This window comes from Megalobrama amblycephala, linkage group LG20, assembly GCF_018812025.1.
Source record: "Megalobrama amblycephala isolate DHTTF-2021 linkage group LG20, ASM1881202v1, whole genome shotgun sequence".
In the NCBI taxonomy this organism is placed as follows: Eukaryota; Metazoa; Chordata; class Actinopteri; order Cypriniformes; family Xenocyprididae; genus Megalobrama; species Megalobrama amblycephala.
Window position 1 is genome coordinate 17,409,033 of NC_063063.1, and position 21,638 is coordinate 17,430,670.

The 21,638-nt window shown below is 38.3% G+C and overlaps 1 protein-coding gene across 3 annotated transcripts in view; it reads left to right on the forward strand.

The window, feature by feature from the left end:
* The window catches only part of prkcea (protein kinase C, epsilon a), a 95,945-nt gene that overhangs the window by 13,488 nt on the left and 60,819 nt on the right, over positions 1 to 21,638 (forward strand). The window contains exon 1 of one of the 3 annotated variants that reach the window (XM_048170131.1): positions 5,493 to 6,531. The exons of 1 other annotated variant lie outside the window; for it this stretch is intronic. In XM_048170131.1, coding sequence (XP_048026088.1) covers positions 6,184 to 6,531 — 348 coding nt within the window. In that variant the 5' untranslated portion in view covers positions 5,493 to 6,183. Of the gene's footprint in view, positions 1 to 5,492; positions 6,532 to 21,638 lie in introns of those variants that run through there. One more of the 3 variants, XM_048170130.1, reaches the window with a different exon arrangement.

Consider the following 21,638-nt stretch of genomic DNA (forward strand, 5'->3'; position numbering starts at 1 on the left):
ACAGATATATGATAGATCTGTCTTTAAAGATCTGAGACAGATCTGAGCTATGAGGTTGTGAACCAATGATATATGCTTTTGTTGAAACCATCAGTCCATATTATTTTAACATATTTTTTAAATAATCACAATTAATGGTGGAATTATTTGCTAAAAAAAAAAAACAAAACAGTCAGATGAATCCCTGCAAATAATGTAATAGTCAGTCTCCCTAAGTGCTCTCAAAGTACTTAAATAGTTGTTGCTCTATATATGCATATTTTGCAATAAATATAAAATATGTTGTTTTTATACACAATCAACATCTTTAAATTAATAGTTTTATATTATCCTTGGTTTTTAATTATGTAATTTGCAATGCTTCATAGGAATGTAGTTCTTTCCTTCATTAAAGCTATTAAGTACACAGTCTTGTACCTTTGTCTTTTTATCTGATTTTCAAATAGTTTTTGCTTCAAATCAAAGTTTGTATGTTGTGAAAAAATGCTTCCAGAACTTCTCTGCTAGCACAATCCTGCTGAAAAATCCAGCATTGCTGGTCACCAGCATAAGGTATGTTTTGCATGCTGGGTCCAGCATGGGAAGCAGGAGTGCTGGTGGACCAGCTCAGTTTTGCTTGAGAACAGCATGACTATGCTGGTCCACCAGCTAGACCAGCACTACACCAGCTCTAACCAGCATAAATCAGCCTGGACCAACATGGAATTCATGCTGGTTTATGCTGGATTTTTCAGCAGGGAAGAATGAGGATTGACATTGGCTACTCATTCATACAGTACTGAGTTGAATACTGTATATAAGCTGTTGTGTGAACAAGACAATCTGAGAGTCACATGAGAGCAGTGACATCTGTCCATCTAAAGTACTTTAAAGCAAAAGTGAGACTTTCTTTAGGCCTATGTGTTTTATGAATTTTAAATGCATTCTACGGATCCTATTTCTTCTAATTTTCCTTTTTTTTTACCTAACAGGGGATTTTTAATGCAAATACATTTGCATGGCTCGACTCATGGCCCATAGTTGTGTTAGTTTGTGTGTTTAATACAAACAAAGGTTCTGCTGCTTTTAATACACCCTTTCTCACGCACATTTCTCTGTGTCTTGTCTCACCAAATCTTGCGTGTTATTAGGCCACCAAAAATGTGGGTGAGCATGTTTGTGGTGGCCTAATAACATGCAAGCTTTGGTGAGACAAGATAAATCCAATCAATACTATTATTTATAGTATTTTTTATATATATATTTCAATCATGACAACTGTCAGAAGATTTTTAGTATGGAATTGTATTTGGAATAGATCTGCTACGCTGCTGTTGTTGTAGATTATTGCTGCTGCAGCATAGCAAGTACAGGAACTTGCTACTGCCAATACATACGCCGATACGCTGGTGCAAGTAAGACATAGTGCTGCTGCACAAATACCGTATATCAATAACCCATAGCAGATCTATACAGGTGGAGCTGGGGAAGGTGGAGGGTTTTAGAGGAACTTTGAAGCGCACTGCAAACTGCTATAGTGAATGTAACCAGCCATTTAAATGTACTCATTGGCTGCAGAAGTGACATGAACCAATCAGCTTGTGCCAAGTAGTTAATGCTGTAATTATCATCAGCTTGGTGTGTTAAGGACCCATCAGTGGTATAAATCAAAGAGAGCTGTATATGTAAAACCGGTGAAGTGATTTGTTATTAATATCACTCATTATGCCACAACTGAAACAGTCATTTAAATCACAGGATTTCGTATAGTGGTATACACGCCCATAGCAATGTACTCATACATCCATAAACACATAAAGAAGGTATTTTTGGCCCAGTCGGTTGGACTAAAATGAGCCCTCTGTAATTCACTGGAAGAGTTTGGGGTGTATAGGTTTACAGTGTATGCCGCAGGCACATCCTCTCACTAATGTTACAATGCAATGTTATACCACCATTGTTCAGATCCAGAAAATGACACTTCCCTTAAGGGCATGCACATCAACTTACAGGCTCCACACAGCCCCACACCCCTCTTAAACCAGCTTGATTTGGCTAAAACATCATCCATAAATGGGCAAAACTTGCTAAAATACAATATCTCTCTCTCTCTTGTGCACACTGAGAATGACTGTGGTAACAAATAAGCAAAACAACATACAGTATATTATATATGCAGTTAATATGTATTATTTCTTTATTTATGTATAGCTTGCTGTATTTTTAATGAATCATTTTAATTAAAATGTTTACATTTTCATGTTTCATGTCACATTTTGATATTTTAAAAATGAATTTCATAACATTATTTCTGCAATGTATTCGTGTGTGTAGTAATTTAATATTTTGTCAAATTTTTCATTAATCATTTCATGTTTTATAGTCCTAATTTCCTAACATTATTTCTCTTTTAATGAATTTATGCCTCATTTGTGCAGCAGCCTTTTTGTGTATGTAAACAGTAATTTTTATATCACTTTGTATTATTATTTCTATTTTTATTTGTATTTTCAGTAAGTAAATGTAGTCTGCACCTTTTTGTTTATACAGCTTCAGAAGCAGCTTATATGCTGCATTTGTGGTGTAAAGACAGCAACAATCCCGTTACAGTATCTGCTGATAACCATCCAACTAAACAGCACCTGTTTTACATGTTTTACAGCCCACAAGAAAAGTACATGCTAAAATTGCATTTAATTGACTGGACACGTGTAGTAACCCAAGTGCATGACCTTTCTCTTGGCCTTGGGTTCCCCTGACCTTTCCACGGTGGACACCTGTGTGGGCAGATAGCAGGTTTGTTCACCTGAGAAGAGGAGCAAGGAGTGTGCTGTGAAAGGACCACACACTCCTGTGCAGCGAGGCCAGCTTTCCCTCACAATGGCTGGAATTATCCAAATCAATACACCTTTGTGCACCTTAAGCAGAGAGGAACTAATGCCAGTCGAGGTCTCAGACTTTATTTGAGAGCTTTAAAGAGCAAGATCTTGCACATTTTATTAAATCTGTGTCTGGAATTATAAAATCCTGTTTCCCAATCAACTTTCTGAGCTAATGCACCTAAACATGAGTTGGGTAATATAACATGTCAGATTTCAAAGACAATAATTCCTTTTGATCATTCCTTTTCCTTGTGTTCTCTTTTACAATTTGAGACTCAATATATCAACACAAGGATAATATTAGTTTCATTATACTGTATGCAAAGTAATGAGTATATGTTACAAAACAAAAACAGAACAATGGAGGAAAGCAGCAGTAAAGTTCCATATTGTGCACTGACTTGTGCTAATCAGTGTGATATGGGTATGATTATGGCAGAATATGTAATTAAAACAAGATTCCCTCTCTATTATAACAGAAAACTTCAAGCTTCAAAATGCTGAATGTCTGAAAGAAGAAATGGAAACTTTTATGTTCTGTTTTTATGTTCATAATATATGTTCATAAAATTATAGCCTACTGATGCACAAATCACAAACTCTTAAATCGTTTGAAAATGGGAAATGTTAATGCCAATCTCACATGACCGAGTATCATCATTTATCTATGCATTTGTGTTCCAATGAATAAGAGCTCAATACTCATTTCTAATCTGTCTGGAGTTTGAGCCGAAATAAACACAACACTACCCCCTGCACGGCTGGCATGGTACTGCAGCCATATGGTGAGGGCAGCCACCCAAGGGGGTTTGGCTATTCTAACATAGCCAGTCTTTTGACTGCCTGATTAGTCAGGAGAAAACTCTCTGACCTACATGTAAAGCAAACAATCACAGTTTGTTTATATGTACCATCACCATACCACAATAATAGGCGAGGCAATCTCTTTAAACAGTTGTACAGGAACAGTGGAAAATGTGCACAGTAAGCACTTTGTGAGCAGATTTTCTCTCCATTGTAATGGAGTAAAAAGTAAAAATGTTTTTCTCTATTGACGGCCATTCAAAAGTATTACTCTTACTATTTCTTCCATAGAAAGATATGGTAAATGTAGTAAGAGTAGTGCATATGTGGTTCCGAATTCAGAAAAAGAGAGATATTTTGGCAGGAATGGGTAAATGCTGACTTGGCAATATGACCCCAACCCTTAAAAAATTCTGGCGTACACGTAAAAACTGAAGTAGCCTATTTAGAGCAGGGGTGGGAAACTCTGGCCCTCGAGATCCACTTTCCTGCAGAATTCAGCTCCAAACCTAATTAAACATACCTGAACAAGCTAATCAGGATCTTTAGGATTACTAGAAAACAACTGGCATGTGAGTTTGATCAGGGTTGGAGGTAATCTCTGCAGGAAAGTTGACCTCTAGGGCCGGAGATCCCTGCTTTAGAGGTTGTTCCACTTGGTAAACTGTAACCTGAATCTATAGTGCCACCTACTGGAATAATATTCCCATTGTATGCATGTATTATTCATATACTGTCTGATCTCTTTGCTTTAACTCAATATGCACATGTAGATTTCCCTTTAAATTCTTTGGTTTGTTTACTTCCATGTCATCCATCAACTTGAACATCCTGTTCTGATTTCTGTTTGCGTGCATGAATAATTCGTGTAATGCTACCTGTGTAGCACTAATTTCCACCACTAGAGTTCACTAAATTACATCATTAGAATACTATCTGTTTCAAACAACTTGTAACTATCTCTTGGAGTAGCTTAAATGAAAGACATTGTGGCCACATGACACTGAGCTGTAGTTTTAAATAACCCAGTGTGATACAATTCCTAAATATAATTTTGTAATAAGGGACAGAAATGCAACCGAAATATTTTGATTTGGATTAAGTCCCAGATGTAGTTATTTGTCTTATCAATGTCAAGCAGCAGATTCAGACAGAGAGAGAGAGAGATCTTGTATGTCCTCTACTGACTTCTTTGGTTCTTAATGATCGTATCGTCATTAAAAAATGCACCCACATATCTATGTGTGATCCTCAGGCCAAATTGGACCTACATTGAAAACAATTTATTTATTAAGCTAAAAGCTTATTTTTAATTGAATATCGTTGAAGTAACACGACTCAAAGTTCAACACGTTTTACACAACTGACAAAGACTTCTTCCTGGTTAACCTCATTAACTTTTATAATTTAAAATCTCAGGCCTATTTCATAACTTCTGCACATGAACACGCGCGCGCGCACACACACAGACAGGCTGCATTACATTCTGAAGCCCGAATGTGAGAAGTCAAAATCGTTATAAACTACATAAAAACTCGTTATAAACTGAAAATATGTTCTTTAAAACCCTAACAACTACTTAAATTAGGCCTGCTTGTATTAAATCCTAGCATTAACCCTTCCTTTAACAGACACCTTATAGCCAAGACATTATTTGGTCCATTGATGAAACCAACAGGCTCTTCTAATCCAACCCTCGGGTGCCTTCCTCTGTTTCCCCACGCTTCTGCTCCTCTGTCTGTACACACACGCTCCCCCATCCGGTGCAGAGTGGACGCGGCGCGGCTTAAATCATCTGACGTGTTTTGCGCATTTCCTGATCTGGCGCTTGAGCGTAGGGAGGGAGAGAGAGAGTGAGTGAGAGAAAGAGAGAGAGAGAGAGGGGGAGAAGGAGAGAGAGAGAGAGGGCGAACGGGGAGGAAGGCTGCAGCGCAAAAGACTACATGAGCGTGTAGCTCAAATGCTTTCGCCTTCTCAAATAAACAAAGAAAAGAAGCAGCTGAATATCTCGGCGAGTGGATGGCAATAGTCTCCGAGCGGTTCGTCAGCAGACTGGGAGAAGGAGGAATCCCAAACGCCTCTCCCACTCAACGCATATTGGAAAACGAATAGTACAAGACAACCCCATCTGAAGACCATCACATTTGGGATATTTTCCTCTATATTATTGCCGCTATTTCGCCTCCTGGACTCGTTTCTGTACTCAGCGCTATTCCTGACGTAGGGAATTCGATTGTTTACGTATGCTTTCCCATTACGAGGAAAGACGGGTCGTAAACAAAAACAGGAGCCTCTGGGTTTGCATATCGCGTTTTTGCATCCTATTTGATTGTTCCGCTCAAATGAGAGAATCAGGTTGATCCGTGTAGTGGTTTGAGGGATTAAATCAGCACAGCATCCATCTATATGTGCATACTGATGACGTGATGACATCTATGGGTATAGCGACCCCCTGAATCAAAACCTGAAAACGTCTGTTCTTGCAAAGAAGCCAGCTGCATCTCACTTGAGCGTCATCATGGTGGTTTTTAATGGAGTGTTGAAGATCAAAGTTTGCGAGGCGCTGGACCTGAAGCCCACTCCATGGTCGCTCCGGCATGCTGTTGGACCGAAGACCCAGACCTTCCTACTGGACACGTACATTGCCCTCAACGTGGATGATTCACGTGTGGGCCAAACTTCTACCAAGCAAAAGACAAATAGTCCAGCTTGGAATGATGAGTTTGTAACAGAGGTTTATGACGGGAAGAAAATTGAACTGTCCGTCTTTCACGACGCACCAATTGGCTACGATGACTTTGTGGCCAACTGCACTATACAGTTTGAGGACCTGCTGCAGAATGGCAGTAGGCACTTTGAAGATTGGGTATGTTTATCTCACAATTTATTGGCATGGTGTAATCACTTCAATCTGGCCCCTGGTGGCCCCTCAACACTACACATTTTGGGTGTCTTACTATTCTCTCACACCCAAGGTTAAGGAGCACTTCTAATGAGACAGGATTGAGAAACGCTGGTGTAATCTAGTGCAGTGGTTCTCAATCCCGGTCGTGAAGTAGCTCAGCTCTGGACATTAAGGATGTCTATCTTTATTCATCACCCCTGCTTTATATAATCAGCTCATATACCTGTACAAACACCTAAAGTTGGTGTGGAGACATCCAAAACGTACAATTCTGCAGAATTAAAGAAAACACTGATCTGTTGTCTAGGCCATAATTTTCACAGGGGCTGGTCGCTTTCTTCTTCTCCCCAGCAAAGCCCCTTATTTCCCAGCCTTCCTCACGGGTTCTCACGCTCTGGGGGTTTTCCCATTTCTCGACAAAACATGTTCTTGCTGCTGTTGAATCCAGACCTACATTTACCATTTCCGTCAAGTGAAGCTGTTTTGCAAATTGGCTTCATGAGATGTAATGCTCTCATGCTAGAGAAGGAAATAATCAATGCTTATTATGCAAGCTGTAAAACGAGTTTGACACATAGTTTGCTAGATGTATAAGTTGCAACCTGTCCTTTGTCTTGCATCTTTTCTGAAAAATTATGATACCTCTAGTATAGCGCTTCCAGATAGACCTGAGTGTTTCACCTTGCTAGTCACCTTATTTTGGATTTTGTCCACTTGAAAGAAATAGGCCCATTTAGAGCTCAATTCATTGGCTTTCATGAGAGTTTTAATAGGGTTGGCACTTTTGTGTCTTATCTTTTGAGAAAAGAAAGGCTATATGCAATATAGATTGTAATATTGTTTGCAATTACATGCTATTGTGTGTTTTTATAGGGTGTATAACACACATAAAAACTTGTCATTATTTTTTTACAATAGTCTAAAAGTGGAATGTTTTGATGCTGCTGTGTTATAATGTGTTTCAGTGTCATGGAAAAATAGTCAGAGATTAATTTAGCATTCTAATCATGCCTGGAATTATGAGTTGGTCTGTTATATAATCTTCGCCCAGCTGAGGGGCTGCAGTAGGGAGTGCTTTGTGTGTTTGGTCGTTAGACACCCAGGGAAAGGTCAGCATATATCGATTATGTCGCTGCATTGGTCAATCTTCCCCTCCTGTCGCTGGCAACTCGGGCTGTAAATGTGTCAGACGAGAGAGTGAGAAGGAAATCAATTTAATCTCTGCATTCCCCCATCACGGCTTTGACGACCAGCCTAATCGTCATAACACATCCTGAGCCCTCTGTCTCACTGTCAGCTCTTTATTTAACCTGTGTAGTAACATTAGTCAAGTAAGAACTTGTTAACCCATCCCAGTTGTATATGCTAAACTAATTTTACAGTTTTTTTTTTGCAAATATTGCTCGTTTCCAAATGTTAACCTTTCAAATTTATCATCACAAAATGTACAAGTTCTTGTTGTTTTTTTTTTCTTGGTTTTTTTTTTTTTTTTTAGACTGTTGGTCTAGTTTTGGCCGTTGAAAGGGTAATATTGCATTCACTATGCCAATGCCAATCATAAAAAAATGGCTCTACAAAAAGGGCAGTTGCTGGCATATGTTAATTATGGCAAATGCATCGAACATAATTGGAGCTGAATGTTTTGTCAGACTCCATAGCCACAGACACGCTTGATAACAACGATTCAGACAGAAGCTCTGGTATGTCTAATTTCCCAGAGAGGCAGAGAAGTACAATCTTCATCTGCCAAGTCTCGTTTATGCAAATTAATAAAGCAAGAGTTTGCTTTCAAGAGACAGTGACCGAAGACAGAGGGCAAAGGTGTCTGGTAATCAGAGTTGTACGGCATTCAAATTTGAATTGAGAATGTTCAAAATCAGTGCCTGAATTTAAACAGAATTTGAATTGAGGTAACAAATAGGGAAAAGAATAGTATAATGTAAAGAAATTCATGTAACTGTATTTATTATTATCTTTTTATCTAGAAAAGCAACTTACAAACTAGCGGGTTGATAAAGCCTTGTTAGAAAATGTTTGATTGAAAAAGCTTTGAAAGCCTGGAAATGTACATTTTTAGGCTTTGCAGACAGAGAGAATAACACATAGACAGATAATATAGTTAATATTTAATCAACTTTTGTGGAGTTTTCTTTGAACTGTAATTCAGTAAATTCCTCTTCCTGTCATTCCAATTCCAATTTTAATTAAACTTAGGCTCCGTTTACACTAGTGCATTTTTGTTTTAAAACGGCGTTTTAAAAAAAAAAACGATTCCTCGTCTTCACTGGCGTTTCCACAGCATTTCAGAAACGATCCCCGTCGGCCGAAAACGCATGTCACATGACCGTTCACGCACACTGGGCATGCGTGTACAAGCGTAAACAGTTGCCTCTGCATGTAGGTAGCTGCAGTATTAAAAAATGCAGAGTTTAACTGCACAGTGGCTGCTAAAAATGCCAGCAATGCAGCAAAGATTGCAGTTCAGTCTCCGTGTTATTGTTTACATGGTCGTCAAGGATACGCAGAGTGAACGTGGGCAGCCCGCCATGGTTTTCAAAAGTCTCTGTTCCGGTACGTTTACACTGAAATGCAACCCCGGCATTTTCAAACTAAAACGGGCTCTGCTGCGTTTTCGAAAGTCTCTGTTTTCGAGGTTCAAAAACATCGGCATAGTGTAAACGACAGGCGTAACTGTAGCAAAACTTATGCGTTTTAAAACGAAAACGCACTAGCGTAAATGGGGCCTTATTGTAGATCATGGTCAATTCAATTTAAATTCTTTAATTCCGAATTTTACACAAGCCTGTTGGTGATGTGATATTGAATTTGTTGGGGTTTTTTCCTATTAGAATACATGGCATATGAGCCTTAGGATGTAAACTTCTTGAAGTTTTTAGTGTCGTCTCGAATGAATAGAGGGGCACTAGGTGTGTCCCAATTCGCGTACTTATGCACTATTCTATGACGTTTTTAAGTATAAAAAGTGCAAGTAGTGTGTTCACACTGAAAATTCCAAAAAGAAAAGGTACCCAGGATGATACACTAAATTAACGGAAAAAACAAAGTGTGGAATGTTGGACACTTCATGCACTCAACTGTCGCAGCTTTAATTACGTATCGGAGGGGGAGGGGGTATCATCGGACTACGTTGTTAAATGATAAAATAACCTTATACAATTCACGCACTACATGGATGAGTACATAGTGCATAAGTACATAGTGTATAAGTGCATAGTATAGTGCGTCGTTTGGGACGCAACTTATGTCTAAGACTGAAAAAGAAACCAAATGAGGCTAATTTTTAGGAAGACAGTTGTTTCTTGGCTCAACATTTGAGCAGCAGAGACTGAAGCCAGACGTCTCCAGAGAAACCCACACTGTTCACTCAGTGGACTCACATCCAATGAGCTTCATCTGTACATTTACTCCCACTGTTACCCACACAGGTGGAGCTTTATTCTGCTTGGAACAAGGAGAGCATGCTTGCTAATTTGGATAACCACCTCTACTTCAACAAACACAAACAAAACCGCTGAGAAACACTAGCAGCAGTGTTACAAAACTGTTTAGTGGAAAAAGTAACCTACAAGGACCTCAGACCCTAAAGAAGACGCTGTTGTGTCATGTTTGTTGCTTTACCACTTCTCTGTTGGGTTTCTGGCCTGTAATCGTTCCCCAATACATGTTGCGGTGGCCTGGTACGAATGCAACAAAGTTTTCAGAAATTGCACCACTTTTGGTCTCACACATCTTCTCCTAAGCTGATGGTTAGTTTGGTTTGAGTAGACGTGTTAGCTGTCTGTGTAGCGTTTAGCGGAAGAGGTAATTGGAGCCTGGTTATTGTGGATGGTTCTCAGACACTACTAAGACAGCCTCCCGTCTTTGTTGTGTGAGGCAGGGACGGACTGAATAATTTACAACCCTTCCATCAGCCTCTTTATGGAATGTCTGACCCTGCAGAGATCATCCACAACACCCTTAGCTCAAGTTAGCAACAATCCCATTATCACCAGCGAAAGTGGCCCTTTATCTATAAGGAAATCTCTGCCTTCAGTTACCAGCCTTTTACCACCTGAGAAAGAGGGGACCGCTTGTGGCAGGGAGAACTTCTGTTGATCTTGTAGCCATTCATTCACTCTTGTCTTTTTCGGGTTCATTCATTCTTCTTCCTCATATTGTCCTCCTCCTGCTGTCCCTCTGCTTCCTTCATTTTCTCTCTTCTGGGTTTCCTTCCCTTCCATTTTGTTGTCCGAACTATCCTTGTTAATTTCATAGATATTCATGCTAGTCCAGGCCATTACAAACCAGCTCCAAATGCTTAAAACACATTTCACTAGGAGTGTTGCTTTAGCCAAAGATAATGAGCTTTAAAGGCCTGCAGTTTCCTTAATGTCTTTCCACTGCATTACAGCTTACATTACAGTTATCGATTGCACTCAGTATTTTACAGGTTTATGCCCAGCAGCTCTCTTTCCATTGTGTCTTCTTAAATGTTGGTGTTAGCTATACAGTTCTTCCTGGTTACTGGACATTGACATCATCTGCCCTCACTTCTCCCTGGCCATTTGCGCAAATAGGCCAGGCTAAGGCTAAAACACAAACTCCTCCCTTTCCTTGGCATACCGTTGCCAAAGGAACCCACATCACCCCTTTGCCAAGCCAAAGCGTATCGGTGTTGATTAAGTTCCTTCACCCATCAGGGATTTCTTAGGAATCTCGTATCTTTGCTTCTAGAGTAAGGTGGCAACACGTTGACTTGCACAGACATAAACCTTCTCACGTCACACCGGTTCACAGTGTTTTTCATCAGTTCTCAAATCTCGGGATTTGAGGGGGGAAGGGTGAATTGTGGGTAAGCAGGATCAGTCCATCCAGCATCACTAATTAATTTCATGAAATGACTCGATGAGAGACCAGTGAAATGTCTTTATATGTTTGTTGTGTCTGTCCTCATTCGTTCCTCTTGTGTATTTGGTTTGTGTGTGTGCTTTGCAGTTTTGTGTGTCACCGCCGGTTGTCTAGCTTTCACATGCTGCGTTGAGCTCTCGCCTGGGGCACATTGAGCATGCTTACAGTGAAAGGGAACAATACAGGTGACATATGAGATACTCTGGCAAATATGCCTGATCTGCACCGCTATCTACATGACCCAGTTATTCACACACTCACTCACACTTATACACTCAGCTCCAGAGCAAAATACAGCACATATGTGAATATCGTCTCTTTGTAGCTAGTGCTAATGGGTTTTAAACTTCTGACTTGTTGATCTTTGGTGTGGATTGAGGGTTAAGTTCATATTAATTAGTGAATGGAAAAAGGGATCTATTACAATGTGATAGATTTCATATTAATCTTAGAACTTTGAAGCCATTTTTCACAGTTCCAGTGTTGGCATAGTTTTGCGTTTTGGGTTTTTGATCATTTATCCTTTTTTTTTTTTTAAATTTAAATAAAGAAATTAATACTTTATTCAGCAAGGACACATTAAATTGATCAAACGTGACAGTAAATACCATAGACTGTAAAAAAAAAAAAAATTATGGATGACGCACCTCCACTCTCTTCCATTAAAGAAAAAGTGAAGCTGCCAATGTCCCGATATGGCGCTGACATCTTGTGTTGATTCGGGACCTTAGTCTGTGCAGTAGTGAGAGAGAAGTAGAGCCACTATCAAGGCCCCGCCCACACTCCTGCAGAATCGTTTAGTACAGTTTACTGCAGAACAACTCATTAATGTTGGTGTGAAATAAACAGTTATGGAAATGTAGAAGTTAAAGTTAAAGCTCCAGTCTCCTCCCGAAAATCCCGAAAAATGTCAGTGACTACTTCACTCAGAGAAGCTGTCAATCACAGCTGTCAATCATGACGCCACACCCCGTTTTTATAGCATTAAATAATACTTAAATAAAATAACTAACTAAAACCAAATTTAGTTAAAAAACGAAAACTTGAACTTACATCAGTGTGATAAAAACTACATAAAATAACCATAAACATCTTTGGAAAAAAATATTTGAAATGAAATTTATTTAGTTTGTCTATGTCTATAAGATTACATGGAGAGGGCGGGGTTTATGACCTATACTGGGACTAGCCACCTGTGGGAAATCGAGACGCTTTGGGTTCACTTTTCAGGATTTGTGTGGCACGCTTGTTAAATACATTATGTTACTAAAACAATAATGTTACTAAAGACGTCAATTTCGAATAAATGGTGTTCTTTTGAACTTCTTATTCATCAAAGAATCTTGAAAAAAATGTAACGGTTTCCACAAAAATATTAAGCAGCACAACTGATTTCAACATTGATAATAATAAGAAATGTTTGTTGTGCAGCAAATCGGCATATTATAATGATTTCTGCAGGATCATGTGACACTGAAGACTGGAGTAATGGCTGCTGAAAATTCAGCTTTGGCATCACAGGAATAAATTATATTTAATATATATTAAAATAGAAAACAGCTATTTTGAACTGTAGTGTATATATTTCAAAATGTATTACTAATTATCTTTTAGGCGCTGTAGATGCAAAATATGCTTGTTAATGTTACAAATGAAATATATTATTATACATTTTTACTGAAAAAAATGACTTCTTTTCCCAAAGAAGTGTTCATATGGCCCACAGAGAGGCCAGAATCTCCCATCATCATATCTGCAGTCATCTTCACTGCAGGAGCCGGCAACAGACTCGAATCTTCTCAGCACCCTGTTCACACTCTGCATGTTCACACACACACACATACCAGTGCACCACAACCATCAGTGAACGTGTGTGCGTGCTCATTTTATGAGATTAAATCAAAGTAATTCACACCCCATGATGTTTGAGACACAAAGGCTTGTAGTCTGTTCCTGTGCTCTCAGTTACATGAGTGTTTCATCTCCAGATGGCTGTTTTCGTTTTGTCTGGTCTCTTTTTGCGCTATTTACTAAATTAAAGCCGCGAAGCCCTCTCAGGACCTAGTGTTTATTCAAACTGAATTCCAATCAGACCTTCAAAGGCTCTCATTATTAGTCTGTATCATGAATTATGCACAATTAGCCCTGGTGTGGTGTCTTATTAGTAATTCATGGAGCTCTGAAGGTTTCACTCAGAGCCGGTGCGTTCACGGATCCGAATGTGCTCGTATGGCCACATTTGTGTGTGATTTTGAGTGTGAATGGGAGCCGTGCGTGCCGCCCCGCCGTCATGCTGAGGCTCTGCTGTTGACAGATGGACGTAGGAGGACTGTTGCCGAGCTCAAACTGTCTTAGAGAGAGGGTAAGAAATGGATGAGGAGAGTATAATGGAGGAGAGGGCGAAATTGAGGAGGAGTGCAAAGAAAGTATTCCTCTATGTTTAATCATAGCAGAGATTCATTTAGAAATCAGTGGCACATGTGTTTAAAACTTCTTGGACCTACTTTTGATTTCCCATGTGCACAGTTAGGAGGCTGTCTTCGGTCGCACACAGCCTTTACGTCTCTCTCTCTCTCTCTCGCATCTCTACACTGGGCTCTCCTAGTCAAATCAACAGTCCTAATAGGACTAACAGCTTAATGTGATGAACTTCTTGACCACAGCCTACTCTTTTCATATTTTATTTTTAAAGAAACAGGCCGCTTTTTTTGTATAGTCGGGATTGATGCATCACTCTTTATATTTAGTACTGAGACGCAGATCCATAAATTGCAACCACCTCCACGTATACTGAATGTACAAGGTAGAAGTTTAGAATAAACTGTCTTCCCAGTGCCTCATACAAACTAATTCAAACTTCATGTTTATATTAAAGGATTGTTTTACCCAGAAATAAAAATTCCGACATCATTTACTCACTCTCATGTCATTCCAAACCTGACTTCTGTGAAACCTAAAAGAAGATATTTTTTTAAAATTCTCAATGTTTTTTTTTTTGCCAATGCAGTGAAATTTAATTATTTTCTACAGATTTTTTCCCCCTGAGGGTGAGTAAAGGCCCGTTGACACCAATGATGATAACTACAATGTTTCAAAGGTGCCCTAGATTCAAAAATTGAATACCTCGGCATAGTTGAATATTTGCATGTGCCAGCCCATGTTCCCAACATTATGAAAGGCATTAGACAAAGGCAGCCAGTATAAACGTCTGCATGTGCACAGCTGAATCATCAGACTAGGTAATCAATTAAGGACAATAGCGAAAAATGGCAGATGGAGCAATAATAACTGACATGATCCATGATATCATGATATTTTTAGTGATATTTGTAAACTGTCTTTCTAAATGTTTTGTTAGCATGTTGCTAATGTACTGTTAAATGTGGTTAAAGTTACCATCGTTTCTTACTGTATTCATGGAGACAAGACTGTCGTTATTTTCATTTTTTAAACACTTGCAGTCTGTATAATTCATAAACACAACTTCATTCTTTATAAATCTCTCCAACAGTGTAGCATTAGCCGTTAGCCACGGAGCATAGCCTCAAACTAATTCAGAATCAAATGTAAACATCCAAATAAATACCATACTTACGTGATTAGACATGTTGCATGACGAACACTTTGTAAAGATTCATTTTGAGGGTTATATTAGCTGTGTGAACTTTGTTTATAGCTGTTTAAGGCAAGCACAAGCTCCGTAGGCGGAGAGCACGAGATTTAAAGGGGCCGCGCTGCATAAATCGTCTTGTTTATAATGATGCCCCAAAATAGGCAGTTAAAAAAATTATTAAAAAAAATGTATGGGGTATTTTGAGCTGAAACTTCACAGACACATTCAGGGGACACCTTAGACTTATATTACATCTTTTGAAAACATGTTCTTGGGCACCTTTAATAATCATTCTAATTCTAAGAGAATAGTCTTCAACTATATTGATAACAACACAGAGGAACAATATCATTGCAGTCATTTCAGAACCACTTTTTTTTCAGCTGATGAACAATAAAAACATTGACAGCCAATCAGAATCCATCTTGCTTAAAAGACCTTGAGCAAATAAAGTGGCAGATGACTTAAAAGTGCAGTAGGTGATCTGTGAAATGCTAACGTTAGCCTACTAGCATTGAGAGCATAAGATCCCACCCTCTCTGCAAATTGCCGTCCAAAGTCACGGCTCCTCCAAAACACACACACACACACAGCTGCTTTCTGCAAAGCATCACAAGAGATGGCGTTAAACTACTTCATGTCTCAAAGTAGAGTTGTCAAAAGTACCGACTTCGGTACCTATAGGTACTGAAATTTAAAAAATGTGATGCTTTGAGCGCTGTTGTGCAGATTCGTTAACACCTCTGATTGGCCATTGTGTATATATAGACGCCTGCTTTCAAACGCTCCTGTGAATCTGTGTAAGCGCTCGGTGAAGAGCTTCACTGATGATTATTTACAACGTTTTTACAGCATTGATCATTGAAGCCAATCACAGACATGTCCGATGAGCCGTGAACACAATGGCCAATCAGGTGTTTACGAATCCGCTCAACACCACTCAAAGCGTCACATTTTTAAAATTTCAGTACTGACTAGGTACTGAAACGTGCTGATGACATGTGATGTCTGCGTGAACAGGGTACGTGAGGCTATGTAAAAATCTATGTTGACAGGCAAGTAGGAAATTGTATTGATTCATTCGGACCAAATATAATAATTGGATGAACATTTTATGGTCCTGCACCTTCCACAGATTATATATATTTATAGAAATACATTTAGACCGTTAAACATAGTGATTGCTTTCAGGATATGAGGAGACTTTCAACAAGTATAACAAAAAATGTTTCTGTTGAGAATCACCTATTGCATCTTTAATGGCAGCGCATGCTTGTAATAAACAGGACATTATCTTGTATTGATGCTAATATAGTTATCTTTAAAGTCATCGTTCTTAGTGTAAATTGGAATTTAATAGTGAAATTAATTATTAAAAATCCTGTTGTTTCAAAAACCTCAGCTTGTTTTTAGACCGCTGAGCAGTGCTAAGCATTTTTCCATAGAGACGCGCATTCGGAAGAGTGTGAGCGGCATGTGTTCTTTGTGGCTTGTGGGTATCTGTTTGCACAGCGGTGATTAGAACAGAGAGAGGGCGAGTTAAGGCCAATGAGGGGTGCACGTTCTGGCTCTGGAGGACAGTAACCAGAGCAAGAGTTTGTTTTCTTTGTGTTGTACTTGATAGCCTTTCCGCATACACACCACACTGGCATATCCGCATGTGTAGAACTGGTCCTGAGGTGATTTTTAGCAGATGTATGAAGTCAGTTCTCCTCAAGTTCTCACAGGTGTCTTTTCAGACTAACCACAGGTGTAGGTCATCACATTAACTATTGAAGATGTTCCACTAACATCCCAGATACATTCTAGAAACTTCTTGTTGTAACTTTGAACAGTATATATGTGTTATTTTGTAATTTTGCACTTCTCCTTCTCATTCCAAATAGGAGAAAACAAACTAGACACAAATGAGACAATTGTTTACATTCAGTAAGACAACTGATCTATGTAATTGTTGTGAATAGTATTTTTCAAATAATCTGGTCTTGTACGAATTTGAGAAATGTTTTGAGTTCATATAAATCTGGATCTTTTAGAGAATCTGTGAGGCTGGAGACTCTTCACAGTATCTATTTGTTCTCCATGTCATGTCATATCTGTTTAGGAGAAACAGTTGAGATATTAAAGCGATCTCATATGTGATATCTCTTTTGTAAGGGGAGGGACAGTGAGACAGTGAGCCTCTTGAGCTGTGGGTGTGGACGAGGTTGAGCTGCAGGGTGTTGCATAAGAGGAGCTGATTATGTCCCACGGCTTATCTCTGGGTTTTATCCTCCCTTTCTCCCCTTTCTCTCTCTCTCTGATTTTTCTCTCTGTTCCTTTCCCGTTACATCCTTATGATATCCGTGTGATGACTTTAGTTTGACCCCCTGTAACATCCACTGTTATAACTGATTTTGTGCATGGAGTGCTACAGTAACTTGAGCAAAAGTTTGAGACTGCGTACTAAATTAAAAGCACTAAACTACACATCCCATGTAGCATTGCAAATGATACTCCAATCAGAAACAACAGTACAAACTATTGACCTATAGTGAGCTTAAGTATGCAATTTATAATTATTAAAGCACTATTTTTGTAAAGATTAATGAAGATTACAATGTGTATGTGAAAACAGTGAAAATTATTATTATTATTTTTTTTTTTTTTGTGAATTTCCCTTGACTTTGTATGGACAACAACATTTATCAGAAGTTATTTTCATATGGGTTTCACACTGAGTCAATGTGACTTTATGGTAGAATTTTTCCATGGAGACGTACAGTATGTTCTGGAAAGTTTAAGCTCTCTTAAAAAAAATGTATAATAATATTATTAATATACTGAATTATTGTTAAATGTTTAATATTGTAATGTTATTTAAAAATGAATATTACATTTTTACATTTAATATTAGTCTTTTTAGAATTGATAAATTCTGTGTAGGTATAGTGGTACGTATGAGATCTATGTATGAAAAAGGAGTGAAAGAGAGAGCAAGCCTCAGAGATGCCACAAAAGGAGGAAGAAAGAAACAGCACAGAAAAAGATAAAGGCAGGAAGAAACAGTTTCTCTTTGCAAGTAATGTAATCTAACACTCTGCAGCAGTGCTGCTGTACATTATTCAAAAGGGACAAATCAGTATTGATTGACAGACTGTTGTACATCTGTCTGTATTGTGTGCTTATAGTGCTCTCTGGTTTTCCTCAGCCGTGTTTTTTTTTTTCCTTTCTCCCACTTGTTCATTTTATAAAAGCTTATAAAATTCTAAAACATAAAAGCTTCATAAAATTTCTCATGTTATCAGTGTAATATTGCATGTACGCATTTGACAGCCTTTTGACATCACATGCAACAGACAGATTAACTACATCAGTTTGTCCACTGCCAGTTAGCAAGAGATTTTAAAATAATGCATTGTGGGGTGCTAAAGTCTGAGACCACATTAACAATTTTGACAGACTGTTGATTTAATCTAATTTAAACCTAGAAATGAAGAATATTTAAAAAAAAAAAAAAATGTTATGACTTGAAATGATTAAGAAAAATGTAAGATTCTGCTCTATTTCTGAGTCACTTAGTAAATAATACATTTACCTTTTATTTGTTGTGATGCCGATAATGCCATTTTCAGTGATATAATTGTGTTATATATTTTCTAACTGCATTTTCGCTAGTGATCTCAAATGTTTGGCCCCATTGTATTTGTACAATTCTGATGTCATTTACATGCAGTTAATGCACCATTTTAAGACCATTTTAAGAAACATATTCAATAGCAGCATCTTTTGAGCCACATAAGAGAGACTGGTAACATGCCACAGGCTGTTTCTTTCACATGAGTTCTTCTCTTTTCATATTTGGCTTGTCCCAAAAGATGTACGTGACATAGGCTTTGCTTGCCTTCGTTTGCGCATGTAAGTAAAGACAACAAAATTGTGTTGCATTTGTCATTTTAGGATTGAGTTGATGCTCATTAGCTCCTCTTTATCTCTGCTGATGAAGCCAAAAATAATTTTCTTAATCAATGTTTTGTCTTGTTCCACAGTTTAAAAAAACAACAACATTTAAACGTCTATAGAATAAAATAAAATAAAAATTCATTAAGATAATTTATCTTTGATTTTTTTCCCCACTTTTTGTTCCTTATTTTAATGGCAAATAGATGCAAATGGAGCAAGAAAAATAAAGTTTAGGATAAAAGGTATAAAAGATATATTTTAAGGATGTTTTAAGAAAACTAGACAAAAATCCTTTTAAAGGTGCCGTAGAACGTGTTTTTAAAAGATGTAATATAAGTGTCCCCTGAATGTGTCTGTGAAGTTTCAGTTCAAAATACCCCATAGATTTTTTTTAATTAATTTTTTTAACTGCCTATTTTGGGGCATCATTAAATATGAGCTGATTTAGGCTGCGGCCCCTTTAAATCTCGTGCTCTCCGCCCACGGGCTCGCGCTTGCCTTTAAACAGTGCATAAACAAAGTTCACACAGCTACTATAACCCTAAAAATTGTTCTTTACAAAGTGTTCGTCATGCAGCATGTCTAATCGCGTAAGTATGGTATTTATTTGGATGTTTACATTTGATTCTGAATGAGTTTGATTGTGCTCCGTGGCTAAAGCTAACATCACTGTTGGAGAGATTTATAAAGAATGAAGTTGTGTTTATGAATTATACAAACTGCAAGTGTTTAAAAAATGAAAATAACGACGACTCTCGTCTCCGTGAATACAGTAAGAAACGATGGTAACTTTAACCACATTTAACAGTACATTAGCAACATGCTAACGAAACATTTAGAAAGACAGTTTACAAATATTACTAAAAATATCATGTTATCATGAATCATGTCAGTTATTATCGCTCCATCTGCCATTTTTCGCTATTGTTCTTGCTTGCTTACCTAGTCTGATGATTCAGCTGTGCACATCCAGACGTCCTGCACTTGTCTAATGCCTTGATCATGGGCTGGTATGCAAATATTGGGGGCATACATATTAATGATCCCGACTGTTACGTAACAGTCGGTGTTATGTTGAGATTTGCCTGTTCTTCAGAGGTCTTTTAAACAAATGAGATTTATATAAGAAGGAGGAAACAACAGTGTTTGAGACTCACTGTATGTCATTTCCATGTACTGAACTCTTGTTATTTAACTATGCCAAGATAAATTCAATTTTTAATTCTAAGGCACCTTTAAAGCAAATGTGCGCCTTCTGATGACTTTAACTAGACTGCCGTCTGCAGGCTGTCCTGGAGCCCGTATGACAGCAGCTTTGGAAAGAGCTTTCAAGGCAGCGACGACTGGACAGGCTCACAAACTCACATACACGACCAGCTAAGCTGCTTTGCCAACATTGTTTAGCAAAGCATGATACTGGTTTCCTGGAGAGTGTCATCAGGGAGACTACACCGCTCTATCCTTGCACGTTCATACACACACACACACACAAACACACACACACGCAGTGGCCTTTCCTTCCTCTGCTAAATTTAGTGGCCGTTGCACCTCTGAGACAAACACACTCAAGGAGGCTGCTGTTGAATGGAATCTCATGACATCACAGGAAGAGAGGGGGTGGGGGAGGGGCCACGTGACTGAATAACAGACATGTCATCACCCTGTTAGCATTTCAGATGACATCATCAGTGGTTCTGAAGTCATAACTTTCATCTTACAGTGATTTAAAGGGTTAGTTCACTCAAAAATGAAAATTCTGTTGTCAGTTACTTACCCTCGTGTCGTTTTAAAGTTAAACCCATGCGACTTTGGTTAATCTCCAATTTTTTTAATGAAGCCTGAGAGGTTTCTGTCCCTCCATTGAAAGTCTTGGAAACAAGAATGAATCACTATTGAATGATTTAATCAATATGAATTGAACAATTTAATTAAGTCTTGTGAAGAGATATAATCGCTTTATATGATGAACAAATTTAATTTACGACTTTATTAATAGACGCACACACAAGCTTCCGTGTTTAGGCCTACCATATTTCATGTGCTCTATGCATGTGTGTCAATTATTGTTTAGGTGTAAATAAAAACCTAAATTAAATCAGTTCATCATATAAAGTGATTTTATCTCTTAAAAAGATGACTTGAATTTGTGTTTTGAGGGTGAATAAATGATGACTGATTTTTATTTTTGGTTGAACTATCCCTTAAAAGCGATTTTTGATTGTAATTTCATCAGATGACGGCAGGTAGATGGTCTGATATGTTCAAGAGGGCAGTTTTGAGAGTGCAACAGGTTCGGTTTTCGAAAGTGCAGCAAAACTTGATGATTTCATTAGGAATTAAAGGAATAAATCGGGTTTTTCCCCTTTAGCTGAGAGAGCAGGTTAAACTCGGGGCAAAACGACAGAACGGCAACCTCCGCAGCACAAACTGTGACTGAAATCTGGGCAAACCAAATCTCTTGTGCTGCAGAGCCCATCAGATGAGCTTGTGCCGTTCTTCATGTCCTAATTCCTGTATTCAGGAAGAGGCTAAGACCGGGAGTGCTGATCTGGCACCGGGTCCGCCGTGTCCCTGATGATCTAGATTGCTGTGAAGAGAAAAATAA